Source organism: Heterodontus francisci, chromosome 23 (genome assembly GCF_036365525.1).
Source record: "Heterodontus francisci isolate sHetFra1 chromosome 23, sHetFra1.hap1, whole genome shotgun sequence".
NCBI classification, from domain to species: domain Eukaryota; kingdom Metazoa; phylum Chordata; class Chondrichthyes; order Heterodontiformes; family Heterodontidae; genus Heterodontus; species Heterodontus francisci.
The window spans coordinates 34,170,881-34,197,915 of record NC_090393.1 but is presented as its reverse complement, the minus strand read 5'-3'; the positions used below and the strand labels follow the sequence as shown (position 1 = coordinate 34,197,915).

The following is a 27,035-nucleotide window of genomic DNA, read 5'->3' as shown; positions in this document are numbered from 1 at the left end:
CCTGTTCAATATTTGTTTTATTAACCTTTGTTATTTGAATGTTTTTCTGTCTTTTTCTTCTTAGTTACATTGGTTCAATGTCCCTGAGTGCCAGTTATTAGTTCCAGAGCAGATAATGTCTGAATCTTAGTCACATGTAATAGATACATTAAGCAGGCACATTCAAATCTTTGTGCTTACCACTTTGTTCCTCTTCACAATCATGTCATTATGAGCAGTATGCATTTAAATAGCTATTTCTAAATGCATTTTGTGGGAGTGTAATGCTATATGTTAAATGGAGAAGAAAGTTAACTGCAATGTTTTGAACTTTCCTAGTTATGGAGAAGGAAAGTGTTAGATCTTTTACTCAGGAGCTTACGGATAGTGGTCCAGCATTCACTGAAATAGTGATATTGGCCTCTAACGTCATAAGTTACACTGCGGTACTACTCCCTGATCTTCCAGTGCCGAATTTCCATCAACATTTGGTGCTGAACTCATTGTAATATGCTGCAGAGAACATTGCGGTGACTCCGGCACAGCGCAGCCAGTGTATATCTCTGCCATATGCCGTAACAGGGAAGATCAAAGGCTTTAAGTATTCTCTCCTGAAACAGTTCACCTGAATATACTTCAGTAAAAGGAAATGCTTTATGTAACGGTTGAACGAACATCTTAACAGTATTCTACTTAAGATTTAATAAAACAAGTTACCTGATAAATGGTTTGCTTTACTATTTTTAAATTTAATAACCTGAATTTGGTACTGAAATCATCTGGCATTGTTTAGACATTCCATCAGTATATGCAGGTCTCTGTTGCTTCATTTAATACAAGTGAAATACAATAATATAAATCGCAGCAACTGATAAGTCACTGAATATTGTATAAAGAGTAAATAACAATGATGTGATAACAAACTTCCCTAGTGGCCATGATTCATCTGTGTACGCATAACTGTGTACATTGGCCAGTTTAATTGCCAAAGTCTCTGGCAGTGTTCTAAAGGGAACGTTAAATATTTTGTCCATTCAACGTGCTGTATATGTTGGACCTCGATGACCTGGGTAGTGTACTGTGTTGATCAATAGCAGAAACAAAGGAGCTGAGTTCTTGTAATCACACAAGGGCAAGAATAGGTTTTCTGCTGTTTGCCATGACTTAAATCAGATTCGCCTGTTCAGATTTCCTTGCTGCTACAGACTGGTTTCTGAAGTGGATTGTGTTTAGGCCTATACATCTCTAGAATTGTGAAGGAGGTGGTGTAAATAAAATGCAACACAATGAAAAGATTATGAAATTAAATTAACCTAATTGAATTTTCCGAGTAGACAGGGGAATGTCTATGGATGTAACTTGTGACTTCCAGAAGGCATTCGATAAGGTTCCACATAAGTGACTGTTAGCTAAAATTAAAGCTCATGGAATTGAAGGCAAATTATTGACCTGGTTGAGAGTTTGGTTAGGTGATAGAGTATGGTACTCTAAGTGGAAGGAAGTGACTGATGTCCCACAGGATCTGTGGTGGCGTCCCAAATATTCACTATATTTATTAATGACTTAAATAAGACAGTGCCATAAAGCCACTTTTGCAGATGACGCAAAGATTGTAAGTGGCACAGACGAGCATAAAATTAGGACGAGACATTGACAGATTAAATGAGTGGGCAGTATTATGGCAGATGGTTTTCACTGCAGTTAGGTTTAAGGTTATCCATTTTTGGAACAAAAAAAGGATACTTCTGAGTATTTAAGTGGTGAAAAGGTAGGAATAGTGGAAGTCCCGAGAGATTCAGGGAGTTTATGTACACAGATTACTAAAATGTAGTAGTCAGGCATAATAACTACTCAAAAAGGTGAATGAAATGTTAGTCTTTATAACTAGGGGGCTAAAATATAGAGGGGAAGGAGTTTTGCTATAGGTATACAAAGTGCTGCTTAGGCCACAGTATGGAGTATTATGTACAGTTCTGCACCACATCTTGGGGGTATGTTGCCCTTGGAAAGGAGTGTAATGCAGATTCACCAGAATGTTACCAGGGATCCAAGGATTTGATTAAGGAGATGTTGCTTGTTTTTCCTGCTACAAAAGCAAAATACTGCAAATGCTGGAAATCTGAAATAGAAAGATCGTTGACCTGAAATGTGTGTTTTTCCCCCTGCCCCTCCTCTCCACAGATGCTGCCTGACCTGAATTTTTTTCCAGTACTTTCTATTTTTATTTGCATTGCTTGGAATATAGAAGTTCCAGAAGTGATTTGGGTTGAGGTTAAGATTTTGAAAAGAATGGGTGAGAGAGAGAAACTGATGAAGGAGTCTAGGACTAGGGAGCAGGACCTTGAAATCAGAGCCAGGCCATGCAGGAGAGAAATTAACAAGCATTTCATGTAAAGGGTGGTGGTTGTGTGGAATGCCTTCTCTCAAGCAGTAGATGCTAGCTCAGTTAATTTTAAGAGATAAATAGATTTTTGCTAGATATGGGTATAAAAGAATATTGGGCAAGGCAGATGGATGGAGTTAAAATACAGATCAGCCATGATGTGATTGAATCCAGAGCAGGCTCGGACTGAATGGCCTGTTGCAGCATTTTACTGAGCTGCTGTTAGTAATCAAAGGTGTAATAGCCGTGTAACCCTGCCTGTGACAGGTTATTAAAAACAAGAGCCTCAAATCAGCTGTTTCCAACACAGTGTGGGGTGATTTATCTCCCCGCCACCGATCTGATTGCTTTATTTTTTAAAGCAGTTTCTCTAATACAGTTCAATGGATTGCAAAGAATGTACCTATCTTTCAATCCAGTTCATTCAAATATAGTTTTATTTACATTGTTAAAAATTCTGCAGTTCAAAAGCAAGATGTTCTGGTTCTCCTTTTTCCTGTGATTATACCAAGCACTGGTGGGATCATTCAATTGGTAGTGATTTTCGAAGTAGCAGTAATCCAGCAAATACATAGTCACCATTGATTATAATGAATTTCTGAGTGGTTTCATAAGTCTCAACAGGACAGTGCAGAAATCCCAGTGCAATTACAGCGTGGGGTAAGTAATAAAGTCACTTTTGCCATATTTCCCTTGTGTCATAAAATGGACCTAGAATGTAGATGTGCCATTACAAATTTCAGTGGAAATAACTAAGCCAAATTCAGAATGATAGTGTACTCATTTCCTGCCAATGAACGTGTAACATTTGAGACTTTTTATTTAACCTGAGATTTTAAATTTTTTAAATGATTTTTCTACAAATATAGGTTTTTTTTAGAAAGGTTTAATTCCCAGAAACCGTTAGGTAAAATACAAAACAAAAGTAATCAAAAATCATATTCCTTTTCATAATACTAGAGTGGCTTTTCATTCATTATACCAGTAGGTGAGCTTAGCTGAGCATATATTTGGCATAGTTTCCTCATGTGAGAGAACGGCTTCACATGCAAATTGAACTTGAAGTCAACACTTTGGGAGTTAAGAGGATTCACTCTCTCCTCTCTTGCACAGGCTCTCTTTCCCCCCCCATTTCTTCTGTTCATCCCATAATAAAGGCACAATTGCATTTTAGTATTCATGGTACAAGAACTGGATAGAAATCTCGTTGGGACTGTTTGGTTCATTGAAGGTAAACTGGGTTGTTGGTTTACACTTGACCTTGTCTCACTTGAATGCTTCTCGTCTACCTTTTGAAAAGGTGACTGCGTGCAAGATCAGAGTGTCCATATCAACAACAAGCAGTCCTTTTGTTAGCACTGGATCAAGCTATCATTTAACTAGAAATTGGGCAGCAAAGATGCTCTTAAATGAATTCTACGTTACACTAAGAGGATTGACCTATTCAACTGAACCTGATATCTACTATAAGACCTGTAAGTTTTTAACATTGATATTTGCTCTTGCATAGCACTGTGTTGACATGCCTCAAAGTACTTCGCATAAGGAATAACCTTTTGAAGTACAGTCACTTCAAATTAGGAAAAGATGGGGCCAGAAAAAGTTATTTTTTGGGCATCTTCTCATAACATTTACTCCGGCTGAAAGCAAAAGTTAGTTTCCTTAGGCATTTGTTATGAATTGAAGCTTGGCATTGTACCCAAATATATCTGGAATACCATTGACCCCATATGGGGTATGCACTGGAAATAAATACAGCCGCAAGATATCCTCCTGATCTCTTCGTCATGTTGATGGACTATAAAGTTGAGGTTTAACAACTGTACTGACTAAGTACCGTAGGATGGAAGCAATCGGAAGCTTAGGTTATAGTTCTTAACTCTGTATAACATCTGTTTTAAAATACAAGTTGTGATATCAATTTTCTTCAACTTTAACTTTTGACTATCAGCCTGTGATGAAAAGTTTTACATGAGAAGTTAACTTGTTGGGGCCTCTTGACTCTTAAGCTGATTTGGTTTTATGGAAAAAAAAATCTGGCAATAATGTGTTTCATAATGGTCACAGATTTAATCTAGTAAAGAGCCCTGCTGTGTTAAAGGCTGCGGGTAACAATTATAGCTGCAATGTGTTTATAATTCAAATATTCATTGTGTAAACTGTTCTGCATTACAGCAGATTGTTACAAGTTGAGCAGATATAACCTTAAAATAAAAGCAGAGCACTACAGATGCTAGAAATCTGAAATAAAAACAAAGTGCTTGAAATACTCAGGTCAGGCAGCATCTGTGGAGAGAAAAACAGAGTTAACGTTTCAGGTAGATGACCTTTCATCAGAACTGGCAAAGGTTAGAAATAGGTTTTGAGCAAGTGAAAGGGGGGAGAAGAACAAATGGGAAGGTCTGTGGTGGGGTGGAGGGCAGGATAGATTAAATGACACATGTCCTGGAACAAAAACAAAGAAAATTCCGCCAAATGACAGATTTCCAATATTCAGGTTTTGGAAATTGGCCATTGGCTCCTCCCTCTCTGACCTTAAGACTGGCTTTAAAAAAAAAAAATCGGAAACTGTTAGTGAACTGACATTTCCAATTTTTTTTTTAAGCTGTGCAACCACAAAGCTGCCCAAGTTGGAGGGGGTACAGTGTGTTGGATGGGTACACTGAGGGAGAAGTTCAAAGCCTCTATCTGGAGGTCAGACAATTCCATACAGACAAACAGTTGCCCCCATACAAAAAGGAGGGAAGGTTAGATGCTTGGTGGAGTGAAGTACACACGGGGGTGGGGGCAAGTACAACACTTTCTGCAGACTTGTATTTGCTTTGCTGTACTGCTTCCATAGACCTATGGATGAAGGATCTTTAAGTACCATGGCTAATATCATTGACTCTGTCTACCCGGATGAATTTTAGCACATACAGTGGCATCCAAACTGAAATATGCACAGAGCAGAGGATAAGTCAAGTTTGGACTACTTTGCAAAAAGACACAAAACTAGTGATCTTGTCAGTGGCAAACTGGTGAAGTGTATGCAAGAGGCCCACAAGATGTCTGCTGAGGAGAAACATCCGGGAGGAAGAGAGGGAAAGGCTAGAGATTACACACCAGAAACTGGCCACAACTACTCTGCCAAAGCAGTTATGATGGTTGCTGCTAAGAAAGCTAGAAAGGCCCATGTTACAGCTCTGCATTCATCAGCTAAAGGGCAAACCTAACCAGTCAATTAGTAGTGTTTGTAAAACTTTAGCACAGATTTGTATGCAAAGCAGTTTATACTTCATTGTGTGCTAATGTAAAGAAAAACTGTATAAATGTCAGAAACAACTGGCTGAGTGAAAGAACTGAAAAATCAGAGGAAGCTTTCAAAAATGGTAACACCAAGAAAGTATATTAACTAGTCAAGGTCTTAGCCTGAAAGAAGTATGTAAACCCAGGAATAGGTATCAAGGATGAAAATGGAGACTTCTTGTAGGAGGACAAGATCAGGCTGAGATGGGAAAATTACTGCAGAAAACTGTTTGAAGAAGCACCAGAAAGATTTTTTTTTTTTAATTCATTCTTGGGATGTGGGCGTCACTGGCTATGCCAACATTTATTGCCCATCCCTAATTGCCTTTGAGAAGGTGGTGGTGAGCTGCCTTCTTGAACCACTGCAGTCCATGTGAGGAAGGGAGTTCCAGGATTTTGACCCAGCAACAGTGAAGGAACGGCGATATAGTTCCAAGTCAGGATGGTGTGTGACTTGGACGGGAACTTGCAGGTGATGTTCCCATGCATCTGCTGCTCTTGTCCTTCTAGGTGGTAGAGGTCACGGGTTTGGAAGGTGCTGTCTAAGGAGCCTTTGTGCGTTGCTGCAGTGCATCTTGTAGATGGTACACACTGCTGCCACTGTGCGTTGGTGGTGGAGGGAATGAATGGCACCCCGTCCACAAACAATCAAGTGGGCTGCTTTGTTGTGGATGGTGTCGAGCTTCTTGAGTGTTGGAGTTGCACCCATCCAGGCAAGTGGAGAGTATTCCATTACACTCCTGATTGTTCCTTGTGGATGGTGGACAGGCTTTGAGGAGTCAGGAGATGAGTTACTCGCCGCAGGATTCCTAGCATCTGACCTGCTCTTGTAGTCATATAAATACTGTGGCTACTCCAGTTCAGTTTCTGGTCAATGGTAGCCCCTAGGATGTTGATAGTGGGGGATTCAGCGATGGTAATGCCATTGAATGTCATGGGGAGATGGTTAGATTCTCTCTTGTTGGAGATGGTCATTGCCTGACACTTGTGTGGCACAAATGTTACTTGCCACTTATCAGCCCAAGCCTGGATATTGTCCAAGTCTTGCTGCATTTCTACAGGGACTGCTTCAGTATTTGAGGAGTCACGAATGGTTCTGAACATTGCGCAATCATCTGCGAACATCCCCACTTCTGACCTTATGATTGAAGGAAGGTCATTGATGAAGCAGCTGAAGATGGTTGGGCCTAGGACACTACCCTGAGGAACTCCTGCAGTGATGTCCAGGAGCTGAGATGATTGACCTCCAACAACCACAGCCATCTTCCTTTGCGCTAGATATGACTCCAACCAGCAGAGAATTTTCTCCCTGATTCCCATTGACTCCAGTTTTGCTAGGGCTCCTTGATGCCATACCCGGTCAAATGCTGCCTTGATGTCAAGGGCAGTCACTCTCCCCTCACCTCAAGTTCAGCTGTTTTGTCCATGTTTGAACCAAGGCTGTAATGAGGTCAGGAGCTGAGGGGCTCTGGCACAACCCAAACTGAGCGTCACTGAGCAGGTGTTGATGACACCTTCCATCGCTTTACTGATGATTGACAGTAGCTGATGGGCCAGTAATTGGCCGGGTTGGACTTGTCTTGCTTTTTGTGTACAGGACATACCTGGGCAATTTTCCACATTGCCGGGTAGATGCCAGTGTTGTAGCTATACTGGAACAGCTTGGCTAGGGGTGCAGCAAGTTCTGGAGCACAGGTCTTCAGTACTATTGCCGGAATATTTTCAGGACCCATAGCCTTTGCAGTATCCATTGCCTTCAATCATTTCTTGATATCACGCGGAGTGAATCGAATTGGCTGAAGTCTGGCATCTGTAATGCTGGGGACTTCAGGAGGGGGCCGAGATGGATCATCAACTCGGCACTTCTGGCTGAAGATTGTTGCAAATGTTTCTGCCTTATCTTTGCACTGATGTGCTGGGCTCCCCCATCATTGAGGATGGGGATATTTGTGGAGCCGCCTCCTCCAGTTAGTTGTTTAATTGTCCACCACCATTCACAACTGGATGTGGCAGGACTGCAGAGCTTAGATCTGATCTGTTGGTTATGGGATCACTTCGCTCTGTCTGTTGCATGCTGCTTATGCAGTTTGGCATGCAAGTAGTCCTGGGTTGTAGTTTCACCAGGTTGACACCTCATTTTGAGGTATGCACTCTTCATTAAACCAGGGTTGGTCTCCTGGCTTGATGGTAATGGTAGAAGTGGGGATATGCCAGGCCATGAGGTTACAGATTGTGGTTGAGAACAATTCTGCTGCTGCTGATGGCCCACAGCGCCTCATGGATGCCCAGTTTTGCATTGCTAGATATGTTCGAAATCTATCCCATTTTGCATGGTGATAGTCTCACACAACACGATGGACAGTATCCTCAATGTGAAGGCAGGACTTCGTCTCCACAAGGACTGTGCAGTGGTCACTCCTACCAATACAGTCATGGACCGAAGCATCTGCGGCAGGCAGATTGGTGAGGACAAGGTCAAGTATGTTTTTCCCTCGTGTTGGTTCCCCCACCACCTGCCGCAGACCCAGTCTTGCAGCTATGTCCTTTAGTATTCGGCCAGCTCGGTCAGTAGTAGTGCTACCGAAACACTCTTGGTGATGGACACTGACGTTCCCCCATCCAGAGTACATTTTGTGCCCTTGACACCCTCAGTGCTTCCTCCAAGTGATGTTCAACATGAAGGAGTACTGACTCATCAGCTGAGGGAGGGCAGTAGGTGGTAATCAGTAGGAGGTTACCTTGCCCATGTTTGACCTGATGCCATGAGACTTCATGGCATCCGGAGTCGATGTTGAGGACTCTCAGGGCAACTCCCTTCCTAATGCAGACCACTGTCCCACCACCTCTGCTGGGTCTGTCCTGCCAGTGGGACAGGACATACCCAGGGATAGTGATTGCAGTGTCTGGGACATTGTAAGGTATGATTCCGTGAATATGACAATGTCAAGCTGTTGCTTGACTAGTCTGTGAGACAGCTCTCCCAACTTTGGCACAAGCCCCCAGATGTTAGTAAGGAGGACTTTGCAGGGTCAACAGGGCTGGGTTTGCCGTTGTCGTTTCGAGTGCCTAGGTCGATGCCGGGTGGTCCATCTGGTTTCATTCCTTTTTATTGACTTCGTAGCGGTTAGGTACAATTGAGTGGCTTGCTAGGCCATTTCAGAGGGCATGTAAGAGTTGACCACATTGCTGTAGGTCTGGAGTCACATGTAGGCCAGACCAGGTAAGGACAGCAGATTTCCTTCCCTAAAGGACATTAGTGAACCAGATAAACAACAATGATTGAAAGTTAGAACTAGAACCTGAGGTACTGAAAGATGAGACAAGAAAACCTGTAAAGAACATCGAGTGGAAAGATAGAAGGACAAGATCGGATACCAGTGAAAGCACTAACAGGAGGAAAACAGTAGTAGATGCAATGAAAGAAATTGGTATATAGACAGCTGATGAATGGGCTTGCAAGTGGACTATATCTAAGATGGTTACAAAGCCCAAGGTAGCAGGTACACAGGACTGTCCAAAACATAGTACGCTAAGTCTCATCAGTCATGCATCTAAAGTACTACTTAGCACCATCAGGCAGAGTCACGCCCTGTGTGAGCAGAGAAGTGGCAGAGGAGCAGTTTGGCTTCATTCCAGGAAGGAGTACAACCAACACGGCTCATAACTCTCGTGGAGAAATGTGAAAAAAGGCAGGCAGCACAGCATTGGCTCATGTTTGTAGACTATGCCAAAGCTTTCGACACTGTCCACCATTATACTCTATGGAAGACAATTGTAGACTTTTGTGTGCCCAAACGCCTTGTGTGGCTAATACAAGAACTATACAAAAATACTTCACAAGTCGTTAGAGTTGATGAACATGCAAATCAATTCCAGTTTGAGAAGGAAGTCAGGCAGGAGTGTCTTCTGTCACCCATGCTGTTGCTTTGGGAGAGAAAATAATGAGGATGGTGCAGTAAGAGTGTTACCGGAGAGAAATTGGCTGCATCATAGGTCCTGACATATGGGATCTCAGGTATGCAGAGCTAGAGACTGACGGGCCTAGTCAAAAGAGTCTTTTGGACTGAATGAGGCAAAGACCAATGTTATGGCTCTAAATGGCCTTGGCAAAGTAAAATTAGAAACACCAAGATAGGGGCAGTGGACAGATTCAAGTACCTTGGCTCAATGATCAACACCAATGTTATATCCAAAAATGAAATCCAGGTTAAATTAGCTACGACAAGAGGTGTGACCAGTGATGTAAGTAGCGTCTGGAAGTCCAAAAGCATCAGCATGAAGTTCAGAAAACGTCTAGTAGTCACTAGTGTGGAGTGTTGCACTCTATGGATGCGAGAGTTAGACTTATGAAATGTGGGTATGGCGGAGGATGCTCCGAATCAGCTGGCTGGACAGAAAGACAAATAAGTGGGTTAGATCAAGAGTAGAAGTTCAGGAATGAAAAGGGTTGCTAAGTACAGTTAGAGAAAGATGTCCAAGTACAGACATGGAAACGAAGACCTGACAGTTTTGTCTGCAACAATTGAAGGAAAAATTGAAGGGAAAAAACAGAAGAGGAAGAGGAAAAATCAGATGGATGGGTGACATTGAGACATTGACTGAAGGAGACTTGAAGAAAGCCAAAGAAGCAAGATCGTGCCAGTGGTGACAATGAAGAAACGAGCACAGATTTATGAATAAATTTTCAACATGTTCTGGTTAAGTTTACTTCATCCTTCATAATTGCATGATGTACTAACTGTATTAGACGCTGAAATGTTGGAACGCTGAGGTTACTTTGATTTTCTAAAATGCATTAGTCCAATGTCTTGGCGGCAATCGAAGGTAAACAAAGGGAAAATTGAAGTTTCTACACGTTTGAAGTGGCCTGGAAGCATTTACATTTGTTGCAGATCATTAACAGTGCTATAACTACATGATTTGATTCCTTGTCAAAAAAAAATTCAGACTTTAGTCTTCGGCCACGAATTCAGAGCTTTTGGCCACTCTCACCCCTACAAAACGCAGAGTGGTGGTAATTCTAGTAAAAGACAAAGCATTTGTCAAGCGAGAGTGTTAGTGGCAGAATAATGAACAACTCAGACTGAAAGCAAAAACATGAAAAATGAGTTTGTCATGGTCTGAAGTTCTTGAACTCTGAGTCCAGAAGGCTGTAAAGTGCCTAATCAGAAGATGAGTTACTGCTCCTCAAGAATTTCAGATCATGACCCAGTCTTAAACTTCTTATCCATGTTTTTGCTTTCGGACTGAGCTGTTCATTATTCTGCCATTAATACACTCTCTGGAAAAATGTTTTGTCTTTTACTACACCTATTACCACTCCCTTTGCCTTTTGTTCCATGATGGGCAGATGAAGTTCAATGCAGAGAAATGTGAAGTGATTTATTTTTGTAGGAAAAGCATGGAGAGACAATATAGAATAAAGGGTGCAATCCTAAAGGAGGTACAAGAGCAGAGGGACCTGGGTGTATATGTGCATAAGTCATTGAAGGTGGCAGGACAGAGAGTGGTTAATAAAGCATACAGTACCCTGGGCTTTATTAATAGGGGCATAGAGTACAAGAGCAAGGAGGTCATGTTCAGCCTCAGCTGGAGTATTGTCCAGTTCTGGGCGCTGCACGTTAGGAAAGACATGAGGACATTGTAGAGAGTACAGAAAAGATTCACGCGAATGGTTCCAGGGACGAGGAATTTCAGTTATGAATATAGATTGGAGAAGTTAGGACTGTTTTCCTTGGAGAAGAAAAGACTGAGAGGTGATTTAATAGAGGTATTCAAAATCATGTGGGGTCTGGACAGAGTAGATAGAGAGAAACTTTTCCCACTCGTGAAAGGATCGCGAACGAGAGGGCACAGCTTTAAAGTATTTGGTATGAGAAATAAAAGTGACATGAAGAAAAACTTTCCCACAGCGAGTGGTTAAGGTCTGGTTTGTGCTGCCTGAGAACGTGGTGGAGGTGAGTTCAATTGGAGCATTCAAAAGGGAATTAGACAGTTATATGGAAAGGAAGATTGTGCAGGGTTACGGGGAGAAGGCAGGGGAATGGAACGGAGGGAATTGCTCTTTCAGAGAGCCAGTGAGGACATGTTGGGCCAAATGGCTGCCTCCTGCACTGTAATGATTGAGATTCTGTTATCTTTGTTATTTAATCTCTTCTGCCCTACCACAGACCTTCCCTTTTGTTGTCTGCCCCCCCAGCTCCCACCTTTCATTTGCTCAAAACCCACTACATTTCCAACTTTTGCCAGTTCTGATGAAAGGTCATTGACCCAAAACATTAACTGTTTTTCTCTTCACAGCCGCTGCCAGACCTGCTGAGTATTTATATTAGAGCAGATATATCCATTGTTTTGAACGCTTTAATATCTAAATGGTAACGGTAATCTATGCCAATTTGTACATGTTACCTAGCCCACTGAGCCAAATTCCCCCTAATGTTCTTCAGTGATCTAGTCTTGAATGTGCGCCTGTCTCTGGACTCTATCCCTTCTTCTGCCTTGCTCTCTCCAAGCTCATCTTGTCCATGAGACCCACCTCCTGCTCCCTCAATCCTTTTCTGACCAAGCTGCTGGCCACCCAACCTCTGTTCCTAGCTCATGTTAATGGTTCTCTCTCATCAGGTGCTTTTTCATCCGCCCACCCCTCCCCTCCCACCGGCCTAACAAGGTACTGTTCATCGCCAGTCACCTTTTCCTCTCCTGAGCCCATGAACGTGCTGCCGTCTCCCAAATCTATTACCATCTTTCCCTGAAATTCCATGTTTGAATCCCTCCAATCGGTTTTCTGGCCTTGCCACAGTACAGAAACGGCCCTTATCCAAGTCACTACTGACTCTTTGTCTTGTGACTATGACAGTGATAAACTACTCCTAATCATTCTCTACCTGTCTGCAGCCTTTGCCACAGTTGACCACACTATGCTGCTTCAAAGTCTCTCCTCTGTTGTCAGCTGGATGGAACAGCTATTGACTCATGACCACAGAATCACCTGCAATAGCTTCTCTTCCCACTCCCGTACTGTTATCGCTGGTGTTCCCAAGGATCTCTCCTTGGGGTCTCTTTTTTTTTTCTTACCCACATCCTTGGCAATATCATCTATAAACGCAACATCAGGTTCCAAATGTATGCTGACAACACTGAACATTATCTCACCACCATCTCTCGGGACCCTTCACTGTCTGATTTGTCACTGCTTGCCTGACATCAAATATTGGATGAGCAGAAATTTCCCCCACCTAAATATTGGAAAGACTGAAGCCATTATCTTTGGATCCTGTCACAGACTCCCTTCCCTGGCCAATGTTTACATCCCTGACAGTTATCTGAAGCTGAGAGGAACCTTGCAACCTTGTTGCATTTGACCCCAGAATATGCTTCCAACCACACATCCGCTATATTACCGAGATTGCCTACTTCCACCTCTAACGTCGCCTGACTCCAACCACCTTCAGCTCATCTGAAACCCTTATCCATGCCTTTGTTACTGCTAGACTTGATGATTTCAGTACTGTTCTGGCTGGCCTCCGGTCTTGCACCCTGTGGAACCTTGTCATCGAAAACCATGCTGCCCGTAACTTAACTTGCTCCAAGTTTCATTCATCGATCACCCATGTGCTTACTGACCAATGCTGGCTCCCAGTTGGACAATTCCTCAATTTCAAAATTCTCATCCTTGTTTTCAAATCCCTCCATCGCCTCACCCTTTCCGATCTCTAACCTCGACCCCTACAGGCAAGAGATCTGTGTTCCTCCAATTCTGGCATCTTGCGCCTCCCCAATTTTAATCGCTCCACCATAGGCAGCTGTGCTTTCAACTGCATTGGCCCTGAGCTCTAGCATTCGCTCCCTAAATCTCTCTCTCTCCACTGCTTTCGTCCTTTAAAATATTCCTTAAAACCTACCTCTTTCACCAAGCTTTTGGTCATCTGCCTTAATATCTCCTTGACTCAGTGTCAAAAATGGTTTATTGATTTCTTTCGCTAAAAACCTTGGGCTTTTGGTACATTAAAGGCAGCATCAAAATACTTTTGTTGTTTATTGACTTTTTTTTAACTAAGAAGCTGTTATACCATTGATTTAAAGTTCTTAAATTGCCCTAGTTTGGAGTGCTTTTATGCTTAAGATAGTTTCATCTTTAATGTACATTACCCTAGGCAGCTAACAAATTATTTCATTGAATGTTTTGGCTTTCCATTTGTCACTGCAAAATGCACGAGCTGGCTATCAGAGTTGCTGATCTGCATTGACACTCTGACTTCCTTAAAACATTTCAAACTTTACATATTTCAGCTAGTATACATAGAGGGCATTGTAAATAATTAGCATCTAAATCACTGTATGACATGAAACTTGGTGATGCGCAATAGCAGTCTCCAAAATGGGACTTAAATGAGACTATTGTTTAGCAGCCAGCCGTTAATCATAGCCCTTCAATACTCAAACTGGATATGTGCCTAATTGCTGCCTGCTTCATTACCACAGTTTTACAGGCTCTGCACTGCATTTGACTGTTGCTTCCTCGAGCATGTTATGTATTTGTAGAGCATCTTGAATATTTTTCCATTACACTTGTCTGTTTCGAAATCTGTTGCTAGCAGTTCACTAGCTAAAGAAGATTTTGATGGCTTGGCAGTGGATCTATCACATTGAATTTAACAGAACCAGAACAAATAATGGGTTGGTTGAATTAGATTTAAATTTGTCCCTGCTCTAAACCTGACCTAATTTTTCCACCAAAACAATTGGACTATTGAGAACCTCTAATATTACAATGATGTAGGGATTTGTTGTTCGCTCTTATAAGTTTTATATAACTAAAACATTTTAAACTCTGTAGAGAGTGTTTAGTATAGACTAGCCAAAATTTATTAGTTTTTTTATCGTCATTGCATGGTTTCCTTTGTTTTCATCAGTGAGCAGGTTTCTGAAAAAAAAGCACATTCCTATTTTTCAATGAGCTAAGCACAACATTCATTTAAATAAGGAAATATAACCCATTGCAGTTCCTCAACTGGTTACGGCAGATAGATGTGGCACAGAGACCAGGTAGGATCACCGGTTTCATCTCCCTGGTGCATTTGGGTTGAAATCAGCCAGGGTTTCTGCTGCTGCTCACATTGATAGGATTGCACAGGCTGCAATGCCAGCTGCGGTCAAATAGCCTGTCAGTAGCCAAGCAATATAAATGCATTAGCTACTTGGGCAACAGATGGCTGTGGAACCTTACCGCAGCAACAAGTCACTGTCGGGTAACGGAGAAAATTGACTGAAAAAAAGTAAGGGTAGAGTGATGGGTCCAGGAATATTTATTTTTTTAAATTTTATTTTAAAACCTAAGCAAAATACTGCGGATGCTGGAAATCTGAAATATATGCAAAAGGTCATCGACCTAGAACATTAACTCTTTTTGTCTCTGCAGATGCTGCCTTACCTGCTGAGTATTTCTAGTCTTTACTGTTTTTTTAAAAACCTGCTTTGTAGCATCAGTTTGTCACATTAAAATGAATGAAAACCTAATTGGTTTCAGCTCATTTCAGAAGTTTCTGGATGGTGCTACTACACACTAACCTGTGGTGAGGTAGAGAAAGGTGCTGCTTACAGCACTGCACTAGTTCTGCTTTGAATCTGTTAAGAGGTGACTGACAGTGGCCCAAGCTGTGATCAAAAACATGCGAGAATTAAACCAACACCCGCTATAATCAGTTTTTAAGCAAGTGCAAGCAAAAAAGAAAATGCTCTGAGATTTCCCATGTATTTAGCATTTGGTATTGAAAAAAATGTAATTTAACTTGGTGTTCTGATGGCCTCTGTGGCCTATAAATATAATCCTTTAACAAGAAAAACAACTGTTAATTCATCTCACTTGGTTCTATTGGTAAAGATTACATGGTACTGAGCCATAGAGATCCGAAGATCCCAGATTTACTTGCCAGTCTCTGCTGAGTTAGCTGACCTTGACCAAGGTGGGAATGAGATTTCCATAGCAACTGTATAAACCTGTGACTTTTTAACTGCAAAGTGGTGGTATTCACTTTTTTTGCAGGATACCAACTTGAGTTCAGAAGCCATGTAATGTATCCAAAGTAAATGAGCAGGAGTCAAGAAGGTCCCAGATTTAACCTCCAATCTGTGCTGAGATAGCCAGGGCAGCAGCAGAGCCATTACAGTTGCTGTCATCACCCTGCCCCGTGCTGAAGAGAAGAAAATTGGTCAGGATTTTTTGCTCCTGATAACTATGCAGTAACCCATGCTGGAAGTGTGCAGTGTAGACACCAGTTGAGGATGCAATCAGGCTGTGCTGTGATGCCCCATGCAGTGGAATATCCTGGCATCTGTCAAGATTGACACATGCATGATGGTCCACTTTGGCAAGGTACCGGTACTGTGCCATTGAAGCTGTACCCCTAATAAGAAGTGAATGCTTGAGACAAAAGGGGAGAAAATTAGTGATTAACCACCAATGAGAGAAAACAAAATTTAAGAGGAGCCAAGTGCTACATCTAGTAATGGAAGCAATTGTGAGCCACGGGAATGTTTTCTTGCTTACAAAATTTGCAGTGCTGTCTGTGTTTTTGGACATAGTCAAATTGTTAATGTGGTTTTGTAGTTCTTCACCATCGTATTGGGGAAGGCAGCAACATCTTATACTCAAATAAAATTGTTTCGGAGGTTTTGCTGTCTGCTCCAATTCAGATCGCAGTATTTGTGTTGTTGATCCCCAGCAGTTTTGAGTGGCATCTGCTACCTAAAGTATGTTGGTATAGAGGACTGTAGAGATTTATATGGAACATCTGGAATCTGTGAATGTGTAGGTGAAAACAGAAATTTGGCACATGAGTAGACTGAAGAGAACAAATTATATGAAAAATTATGTAACCAAAATTAGATATTGTCCGTTTGGAGTGAAATAGAACTGATAGGAAAAAGTAACAAATTCTAGGAAAAATAGACGTTTTTTAGTACACTTTTGTACACTAGTTAATGAATTGTTTCATAATTTGGGAAAAATCCAGAGACCATAGTCCAATTCATAAAGAAGATTACCAAGACTATTAAATTTGTGTCTGATACAGCAACAGTATTGATTAGGTGTGGTAGTCCATGGTACTAATCAATGCTGATGAGAAACTCTGGAATATTGCACATGTTTATCTGCTTCTTACCATTTACCTGGTGTTGCTGGGGAAAGAGATTGTGAATCAACCTATTTGTTATTGACTCAACTGTTAAGAGCATGTAATAAAAATGAGTGCTTGATCTAATCTTTGAGACCTCTGAAGGGAAACTTAACTTGCTGTAATTGAACCAAACATACTTTCATTTTCAATGTTAAGTGGACTTAGATTATCAGTAATCAGTTGAAGTGAGAAATTTGAAACATAAGGTTGTACCTTTGCGATTTTAAGAATCCTGTGGGTTATTTAAGGGGCGACGGTGGCATAGTGGTAATGTCACTGGATTAGTAATCCTGGGGACATGGGTTCAAATCCCACCTCGACAACTGGTGGGATTTAAATTCAATTAATTAAAATCAGGAATTGAAAGCTAGTCATCGAAAGTTAGTTTCGTGGCACCATTACTTAGACTATCAATTGTCGTAAAACCCCATCTGGCTCACTAATGTCATTTAAGGAAGGAAATCTGCTATCCTTACCTGGTCTGACCTACATCTGACTCCAGACCCACAGCAATGTGGTTGACTCTTAACTGCCCTCTGAAATAGCCTAGCCAGCCACTCAGTTCAAGGGCGATTAAGGATGGGCAGCAAATGCTGTCCTTGCCAGCGACACCCACATCCCAAGAAAGAATTTTTAGAAATTCAGTGAGAGAACCCATGTTCTGGGTCGAGCCTGCTTACTTTGTTTTCAAATGATCACGATGTAGAAAGTATTCCACTTTTTCTAGATTTTCATTCACCACCACTTGTTGAAAGGTGGGTAATTTGCTTCCCGGTATGTCTCTGCCTTTTTTCCCCGACTACTATCCCTTTGAGTAATGCTGGCATCTCTTAGCACCTTCTCACAATAGTGGAACTAAAATTGAAACTTCTTTGGGGAATCATTGGCATGAACCCACCCCACCGATATGTTTTTACAACTGATCCAGTATGTGCAGATTGTGAAAACCTCTCTACAAGTTCCAAGTTAGTTGCACATTCCATTAAATCTGGTACAAAGATATTTCCCAACAACTATATTCAGAGTATTCTACTTAGCTTCCAATTGTTGAGGTCAGGCTGAGCAAAATGTTGTATAGTGTATCTCACTTAGATTAAATTTGTGCTAGCCGGGGCGGGGGCTTGGGGGGGCTGTTGGTGGTGGTGGGGTACAATCCATTGCTGTAATTATTACTATTGTATCTTATTGAACAACTCAATTATTTTTAATCTGTTCGTTTATTGGTCTCTCAACTAACTGTACATTTTCAACAGTATAAATTGAAGCTGCAATTACAAAATTCAAACACCACTCTTGAGGCATGTGTCTGTTTCATTTTCGATTTAGTTGATTTTGAAATCATTCAGAAGAGAAGCCGAGAAATTCAACACAATTACAGCTGAGATCAAGTAAACGCATGCCTATTATTTCCAGCGAGAATTTGATCAAAATAGTCCGGACTCTGAATAACTCAATTCATTGTCCCATCTATTTGAGCTGTTTTCCCTTCGTTTTCTCTCAATCACTTTTGCATCTATTTGTTTTAAGGTCGCTACGACTTTCCATTATGGGAATGATTCTAAAGGCTACACTTTGTCTCAGCTTCTTGTGTACAGTGCTATCGGAGATTGGCTAGTGCAAGATGAATTTGTGCAAGGCACTGTTAAGCCACAGTTCCACTGTACAATTTTTGTCATCTAATCTCCATGGAGAGCCAGCATGGACTCGATGGGCTGAATGGCCGCCTTCTGAGCCGTAAATGACTGACTCTGAGAAAGGACATTAAATCCATTGAAAAGAGCACAGTGTCGATTCACCACAGTGCTAAGGATAAGAAAGTGTAGTTATAAGATAAGAAACTGGAATGTAAAATTCTCACTTGCAGAGAAATGTCTTTATGCAGAGTTGTTACAGCATGGATTGCTTTGATCATTGCATCTTTTAGGGGAAAAGTGAATCAGCACTTGAAGCAGAGGAGCATACAGAAGTGAGCTGGCCAGTGGGATTAATTTTGGATTGTTCTAGCAAAGAGCTAGTACCAATATAATGGGTTGAATAGCTTTGTACTGTGCAGTAAACTTCTATATTTCAGTGGTACTCTCGTGCAGCTAATTCTACTGAGGGGAGTTTGAGGAGCTAGGATCCAAATTAATAAGAAGAACCTCAAATCTGGTAATCTCTGGATTACCATCTGAGCCACATGCAAATTGCCATAAGGTCAAACTGATGAGAAAGTTGAACAGATGGCTCAGAGTGGTTTGGGAGATGGGTGTTTCAGTTCATGGATACTGGGGGAAAGAGAGAGGGGGCCCCACTTAAACCAGGCTGGGACCAGCATACTGGCAAATCTAATAACTAGAGCTGGTGATAGCCCTTTAAACTAAAAAGGGGATGGGGAGGAGTGGGGAAAGAAGGGTGGGGTCGGGTGAAGGGAAATTGATAAATCTATGGAGAAAAGTCAAGGCCGTAGAGCAGTATAGCAATTTGTGTGAAGATCAGCAGAATATTACAGGAAGGGACAGAGTTTAATGGTAATGGTGCATCAGTGAATATGATCAAATCAGGGGAAAATGGTAAAAAGTTAAACATTCATAACAGGACCCTTCAATTTTATCAGAATGCATGAAGCATGGATGAATTAATGGCACAAATAGAGATAAATGGGTTTGAGCTACTAGCCAGTAGAGACCTAGTTGCATGATGACCAAGGTTGGGAGTTAAATATTGATGTTTCAAAGTTAGACAAAATGGAAAAGGTGGGTTTGGGTGTTCGAGCCCTGATAGGATGACATCCATACAGTAATGAGAAAGAATCTTGGCTCAGGAGGGCAGGAAGTAGAATCAGTATGGATGGAGACTAAGAAATAAAGGGCAGAAAATACTGTTGGGAGAAAGTTTATTGCTGATGTCCCCCCCCCTAGTAGTAGCTGCACTGTTGATCAGAGAGAATAAGAATGTAACAATGTAGGTCTTCAATAATCTTATAGACTGCATAAATCAAATCAGCAAAAGTATTGAGGACAAGTTCACAATGCATTCAAGACAATTTTCTAGAAGAGTATGCCATGGAACCAATTAGGGAACAGGTTATTTTAGGTCTTGTCTTCTGTAATGAGACGGGGTTAATTCATAAAGGATTTTCTGGGGAAGAGCAATCATGTGAAAGATTTCACATTGAGCTTAAGAGGGAGACACTTGGGTCCAAAACTAGAGTCTTAAACATAAATTACACCAGTTATATAGGAATGAGGGGTGAGTTGGCTAAGATTGATTAGGAAATTTGAATAAAAGATACGGTAGATAAACAATGGAGAATATTTCAAGAAATATTTCACAATTCTCAACAAGTATACATACTATTGAGAAATAAATACTCTTTATGGGAGAAGTGATCCATCTGTGGCTGACTAAAGAGGTTAAGGATGGAGTCAGCTCAAAAAAGCTTATAATATTGCCAAGAGTAGTAGTAAGCCTGAGGATTGAGAGTATTCTAAACCAGCAACGGAAGACCAAAAGTTGGTAGAGGGAGAAAATAGAATGAGAATACTTGCAAGAAGCCAACAACAGCTACATCCCATGAATGAATAAAATAAACAAATTGTAAGAATGGAAAAAGGAAAAGAACAGCGCAAGTAAACATGGGTCACTTAAAAGGCTGAGACTGAAGAAATAAGAGAATAAGGAAATGGCAGAGATATTAAATATTTTGTATCTGTCTTCACAGAAGACACAAATATCAAATAGTGGGAAACCAAGAGACTAAAGAAAGTGAGGAACTTATTGTGATTAATATTAGCAAAGAAAAAGTACTGGGGAAATTAATGGGACTAAAAGCCAACGAATCCCCTGGGCCTGATTGACTGTGTTTTGAGAGGTCGCTGCAGCAATAATGGATGCATTGGTTGTGATCTTTTAAAATTCCCTAGATTCTGAAATGACCCCAGTGAATTGTAAGGTAACAAATGTAGCATCTCTTTTCAAGAAAGGAGAGGAGTCAAAAACGGGGGCACTACAGGCCAGTTAGACTGACCATCATCGGGAAAATGCTGGAATCCATTATTAAGTGGTAAAAAAGCACTTTAGAAGATCATATGATTAGGCAGAGTCAACGTGGTTTAAGAGAAGGAAATTGTGTTTGACAAATGAAGTTTTTTTGAGACTGTAACTAGCAGGGTAGATAAAGGAAACCAGCAGATGTATATGTAGATTTTGCGAAGGTGCCACGTGAAATGTTGCACAAGATACGGCTCATGGGGTTCAGGGTAATATGTTAGAAAGCATAGAGGATTGGTTAAAGGACAGAAAAGGAAGTAGGAATAACCGGGACATTTTCAGTTTGGCGAGTAGTTACTAGTAGGGTGCTGCAAGGCTTGGTGCTGGGGCCTCAGCTATTTACAATCTATATTAAAGGCTTAGATGAAGGGGCATAGTGTAATGTATCAGCTTGCTGGGTGCAAAGCTAGGTGGGAAAGTAAGCTGTGAGGAGGATAATGTGGGGAAATGTGAGGTTATTCACTTTGATAGAATAGAAAAATAATATTTTTTAAATGTTAGTGTTCAGAGGGATTTGGGTGGAGATTTCTTTTGTTCCTGGGATGTGGGCATCGCCAGCTAGGCCAGCATTTATTGCCCATTCCTAATTGCCCTTGAGAAGGTGGTGGTGAGCTGCCACTTTGAACCGCTGCAGTCCATTTGGGGTAGGTACACCCACAGTGCTGTTAGGAAGGGACTTCCAGGATTTTGACTCGGTGACAGTGAAGGAACAGTGATATAGTTCCAAATCAGGGTGGTGTGTGGCTTGGAGGGAAACTTGCAGGTGGTGGTGTTCCCATGTATCTACTGCCCTTGCTCTTCTAGGTGGTAGAGGTCACAGGTTTGGAAGGTGCTGTCAAAGGAGCCTTGGTGTGTTGCTGCAGTGCATCTTATAGATTGTACATACTGCTGCCACTGTGCGTCAGTGGTGGAGGGAGTGAATGTTTGTGGACGGGGTGCCAATCAAGCGGGCTGCTTTGTCCTGGATGGTGTCGAGCTTCTTGATTGATGGAGCTGCACCCATCCAGGCAGGTGGAGAGTATTCCATCACACTCCTGACTTGTGCCTTATAGGTAGTGGACAGGCTTTGGAGTCACAAGGTGAGTTACTCGCCGCAGGATTCCTAGCCTCTGACCTGCTTTTGCAGCCACTGTATTTATATGACTCCTCCCAGTTCAGTTTCTGGTCAGTGGTAACCACCAGGATGTTGATAGTGGGGGATTCAGCGATCGTAATGCCATTGAATGTCATGGGGAGATGGTTAGATTCTCTCTTGTTGGAGATGGTTATTGCCTGGCCTTTGTGTGGGCGAATGCTACTTATCACTTATCAGCCCAACTTTGGATATTGTCCAAGTCTTGCTGCATTTCTACACTGGCTGCTTCAGTATCTGAGGAGTCGCGAATGGTTCTGAACATTGTGAAATCATCAGCGAATATACACACTTCTGCCCTAATGATTGAAAGAAGGTCATCGATGAAGCGGCTGAAGATGGTTGGGCCTAGGACACTACCCTGAGGAACTCCTGCAGTGATGTGCTGGAGCTGAGATGATTGACCTCCAACAACCGCAACCATCTTCCATTTTTTTAAATTTTTTTTAATTTTAGAGATACAGCACTGAAACAGGCCCTTCGGCCCACCGAGTCTGTGCCGACCATCAACCACCCATTTATACTAATCCTACACTAATCCCATATTCCTACAACATCCCCACCTGTCCCTATATTCCCCTACCACCTACCTCTACTAAGGGCAATTTATAATGGCCAATTTACCCATCAACTGCAAGTCTTTGGTGGTGGGAGGAAACCGGAGCACCCGGCGAAAACCCACGCAGACACAGGGAGAACTTGGAAACTCCACACAGGCAGTACCCAGAATTGAACCCGGGTCGCTGGAGCTGTGAGGCTGCGGTGCTAACTACTGCACCGCACTTTTGTGCTAGGTACTACTTCGACCAGCAGAGAGCGTTTCCCCTGATTCCCATTGACTCCAGTTTTATGAGGGCTCCATGATGCCGCACTCGATCAAATGCCGCCTTGGTGTCAAGGGCAGTCACTCTCGCCTCACCTCTTGAGTTCAGCTCTTTTGTCCATGTTTGAACCAAGGCTGTAATGAGGTCAGGAGCTGAGGGGCCCTGGTGGAACCCAAACTGAGCGTCACTGAGAAGGTTATTGCTAAGCAAGTGCTGCTTGATTGCGCTGTCGATGACACCTTCCATCACTTTACTGAGGATTGAGAGTCGACTGATGGGGCGGTAATTGGCTGTGTTGGACTTGGCCTTTTTAAGTAGATGGCATACCTGGGCAATTTTCCACATTGCCGGGTAGATGCCAGTGTTTAGATTTAGGGGTGCAGCAAGTTCTGGGGCACAGGTCTTTAGTACTATTGCCAAAATGTTATCAGAGCCCGTAGCCTTTACAGTATCCATTGCCTTCAGTCGTTTCTTGATATTACGTGGAGTGAATTGAATTGGCTGAAGACTGGCATCTGTGATAATGGGGACTTTGGAGGAAGCCAAGATGGATCATCAACTCGGCACTTTTGACAGATTGTTGCAAATACTTCAGCCTTATCTTTCGCACTGATGTGCTGGGCTCCACCATAATTGAGTATGGGGATATTTGTGGAGCCACCTCCTCCAATTAGTTGTTTAATTGTCCACCGCCATTCACAGCTGGATGTGGCAGGATTGCAGAGCTTCGATCTGATCCGTTGGTTATGGGATTGCTTAGCATGTTGCTTACGTTGTTTGATATGCACGTAGTCCTGGGTTGTAGCTTCAGGTTGACTCCTCATTTTGAGGTGCTGCTCCTGGCATGCCCTCCTGCACTCTTCACTGAACCAGAGCTAGTCCCCCCCGCTTGATGGTAATGGTAGAGTGGGGGATACGCCGGGTCATGAGGTTACAGATTGTGGTTGAGTACAGTATTGCTGCTGATGGCCCACAGTGTCTCATGGATGACCAGTTTTGCATCGCTAGATCTGTTCGAAATCTATCCCATTAAGCACTGTGGTAGTGCCGCACAACACGATGGATGGTAGCTTCAATGTGAAGGCGGAACTTTGTCTCTGCAAGGACTGTGCGATGGTCACTCTTGCCAGTACTGTCATGGACAGATGCATCTGCAATGGACAGATGCATCTGCGGCAGGCAGATTGGTGAGGACAAGGTCAAGTATATTTTTCCTTCTTGGTTCCCTCGCCACCTGCCGCAGGCCCAGTCTAGCAGCTATGTCCTTTACGACTCGACCAGCTCAGTCAGTAGTGGTGCTGCCAAGCCACTCTTGGTGATGGGCATTGACACCCCCCACCCAGAGTACATTCTGTGCTCTTGCCACCCTCAGTGCTTCCTCCAAGTGGTGTTCAACATGGAAGAGTACTGATTCTTCAGCTGAGGGGTGGGGAGGGAGCACGGGAATGGTAAGTGGTAATCAGCAGGAGGTTTCCTTGCCCATATTTGACCTGATACCATGAGACTTCATGGGGTCTGGAGTTGCTGTTGAGGACTCCCAGTGCAACTCCCTCCTGACTGTATACCAACCACTGTGCCGCCACCTCTGGTGGGTCTGTCCTGCTCATGGGACAGGACATATCCGGGGATGGTGGCGGTGTCTGGGACATTGTAAGGTATGATTTATATCAGGCTGTTGCTAGGGACTAGCCCCCAGATGTTAGTAAGGAGGACCTTGCAGGGTCGACAGGGCTGGGTTTGCAATTGTCGTTTCCAGTGCCTAGGTCGATGCCAAGTGGTCCGTCCGGTTTCATTCCTTATTGCCTTCGTAGCAGTTAGATGCAACTGAGTGGCTTGCTAGGCCATTTCAGAGGGCACATGTAAGAATCAATCACATTGCTGTGGGTCTGGAGTCACATGTAGTCCAGACCAGGTAAGGACAGCAGATTTCCTTCCCTAAAGGACATTAGCGAACCAGGTGGGTTTTTGCAACAATCGACAATGTCCATTGCTTTTTTTTTTTAATTCCAGATTTTTATTAATTGAATTCAAATTCCATCTTCTGCCGTGGTGGGCTTCAAACACACGTCCCCAGAGCAATACTCTGGGTTACTAGTCCAGTGACAATACCAGTATGCCACCGTCCTTGTACATGAAACACACAGTTGACATGCAGGTATAGCAAGCAATAAGGAATGCAAATGGTAAGTTGGCCTTTATTGCAAGGGGTTTGGAGTACGTGAGTAAGGAAGTTTGGCTGCAATTGTACAGGGCTTTGGTGAAATTACACATGGAATTTTGGTATCCATCCTAAGGAAGGATATATTTGCCTTAGAGGGGGTGCACACAGGATAATTAGATTTGATTCCTGGGGTGAGATGGTTTCCTGTGAGGACAAACTGAATAGAATGGGTCCATACTCTCTGGCATATAGAAGAACAAAGTGATTCCTGACAATGCAGCCAGCCGTGGATGTCATCAGACTGCGCCAAGATGCACACATGCGCAAACGGGCTCCTGCTCTCTGCACGTGTACGGCGTTACACATTGCCAGGGCTGGTTGGCGAATGCACAGTTGATATCATCGCATAACGCGGGGAAGCAGGGAGAGAGCGTGGGGGGAGAGGGGAGAGCACGAATGCAGCAAATGCCATGGAAGAATAAGAGGTGATCTCATTGAAGCATGTAATTCTGAGGTTTTCCCGTGACTGGAGAGTCTAGAACTAGGGAGCATAGTCTCAGGATAAGATGTTGGCTATTTAGGACTGAGATGAAGAGAAGCTTCTTCACTCAGAGGGTTGTGTATATTTGGAATTCTCTATCCCAGATAGCTGTGGATGTTTTGTCATTGAGTATATTCAAGGCTAAAATCGGTGGACTTCTGGATACTAAGGGAATCTAGGGATAGGGCAGGAAAATGGCTGAGGTTGAAGATCAGTCTTGATCTTATTTAATGGCAGAGCAGTCTCGAGAGGCTGTATGGCCTACACCTCCCATTTCTCATGTTCTTATGCAATATATTGCATACTTTCCAACCAGGAGATTGTTTAATTCTTTATGGTAATGAGACAAATCCAGTTTTAAATTGCAGAATTCAGTCTATGAAAATCAGTGGCACTGCTTTAAATGCAAATGACATTGTTTTGATCTATTTACCAAAATCTGGAATATAGCTTCAGTTTATGGAAAAGGTCTGACATTAAAAATATTCTTCTCTCCACAGATAGTCAGTCCAGTAGTTCTTCACTAGACATACTACTCGCACTGCTACAAACTGAAGGAGCAAAAATTGAAGAGGAAACTGAGGTAAATGTTTCTCTCAATTCAAACTTTTAAATGCAAAATTAAAATGTTTTGTCATTGAGTAACTGCACCCACAAGTTAGGTCACTGAGGAAGTCTCAAGCTGAATCTCGGTTGTTGAGTTAATTAAGCCCAGTAGTTGGGTTTGGTGTCGCTGGGCTAGGGAGGAGGAAAATATTGGCCTTGGCCTCCCACTCCTCATAATCCAGCAAGTCTCAGTAGAATTAGATAAGAGTAGGATCAGATTAAGCTGAGATTCTCCCCTTGTCACGTGATCTGTTGACAGTTCATCTGAAGTTCAGATTTCTACCATTCACTGATTCTTTGTGCAGAAGGAAAGGACCTTTTACTAAAGACGAGACTAGTTTGTCTGGATATTTTTGTTCTTCAAATGCAGTATTGGCCCAGATTTTCCTTCCTCAATAGTGGCGAACACTCCCGTCTATCTGATTCTTAAAGCGGTAGGGACCATTAATTCAAGAATTTTGCTAATTTGCCTACAACTTGCGCGGATTTTGATGTGCAGAAAGTTAGGGCACATAATCATGGGCATAAGTCAGCAAAGTTGGTGAAAAATAAATGTCAGGTAGGGCGGATTAAAATATCAGCAATAAAATCCAGGGATTCGCTGCTGTCGACTGTTATCAATCACAGTAAAAATGTTCCTGCTTCCACCGCCACTGTCGGAAACCGCAGTTGATCCAAGGGAAAACCTCAAGCAGTTTTGCTGTGTTTTTCCCCTCCCATGAAGTGCTGTTTCCAACACCGGTGGAACCGAGGAGCTGGGGGTGGAGTGGGGGGAGAAAGGAGAGGAGCCAGGTGGCCTTGATACCTGAGGGGCAGATCCCAGCAGACTTTTAAAACTGTTATAAAAGTGTTACAAGTATTTAAAAGTTCATAACCATTCTTAAGTGTCATAAGTTTTGAAATATTTAAAAT

At 42.4% G+C, this 27,035-nt stretch overlaps 1 protein-coding gene across 2 annotated transcripts in view; it reads left to right on the top strand.

The window, feature by feature from the left end:
- Positions 1-27,035, top strand: part of vps37ba (VPS37B subunit of ESCRT-I a) — a 47,309-nt gene that overhangs the window by 16,821 nt on the left and 3,453 nt on the right. For both annotated transcript variants that reach the window (XM_068055062.1, XM_068055063.1), the window contains one exon: positions 26,018-26,100. In XM_068055062.1, the coding sequence (XP_067911163.1) occupies positions 26,018-26,100 (83 nt within the window). The remainder of the gene's footprint in view (positions 1-26,017; positions 26,101-27,035) is intronic.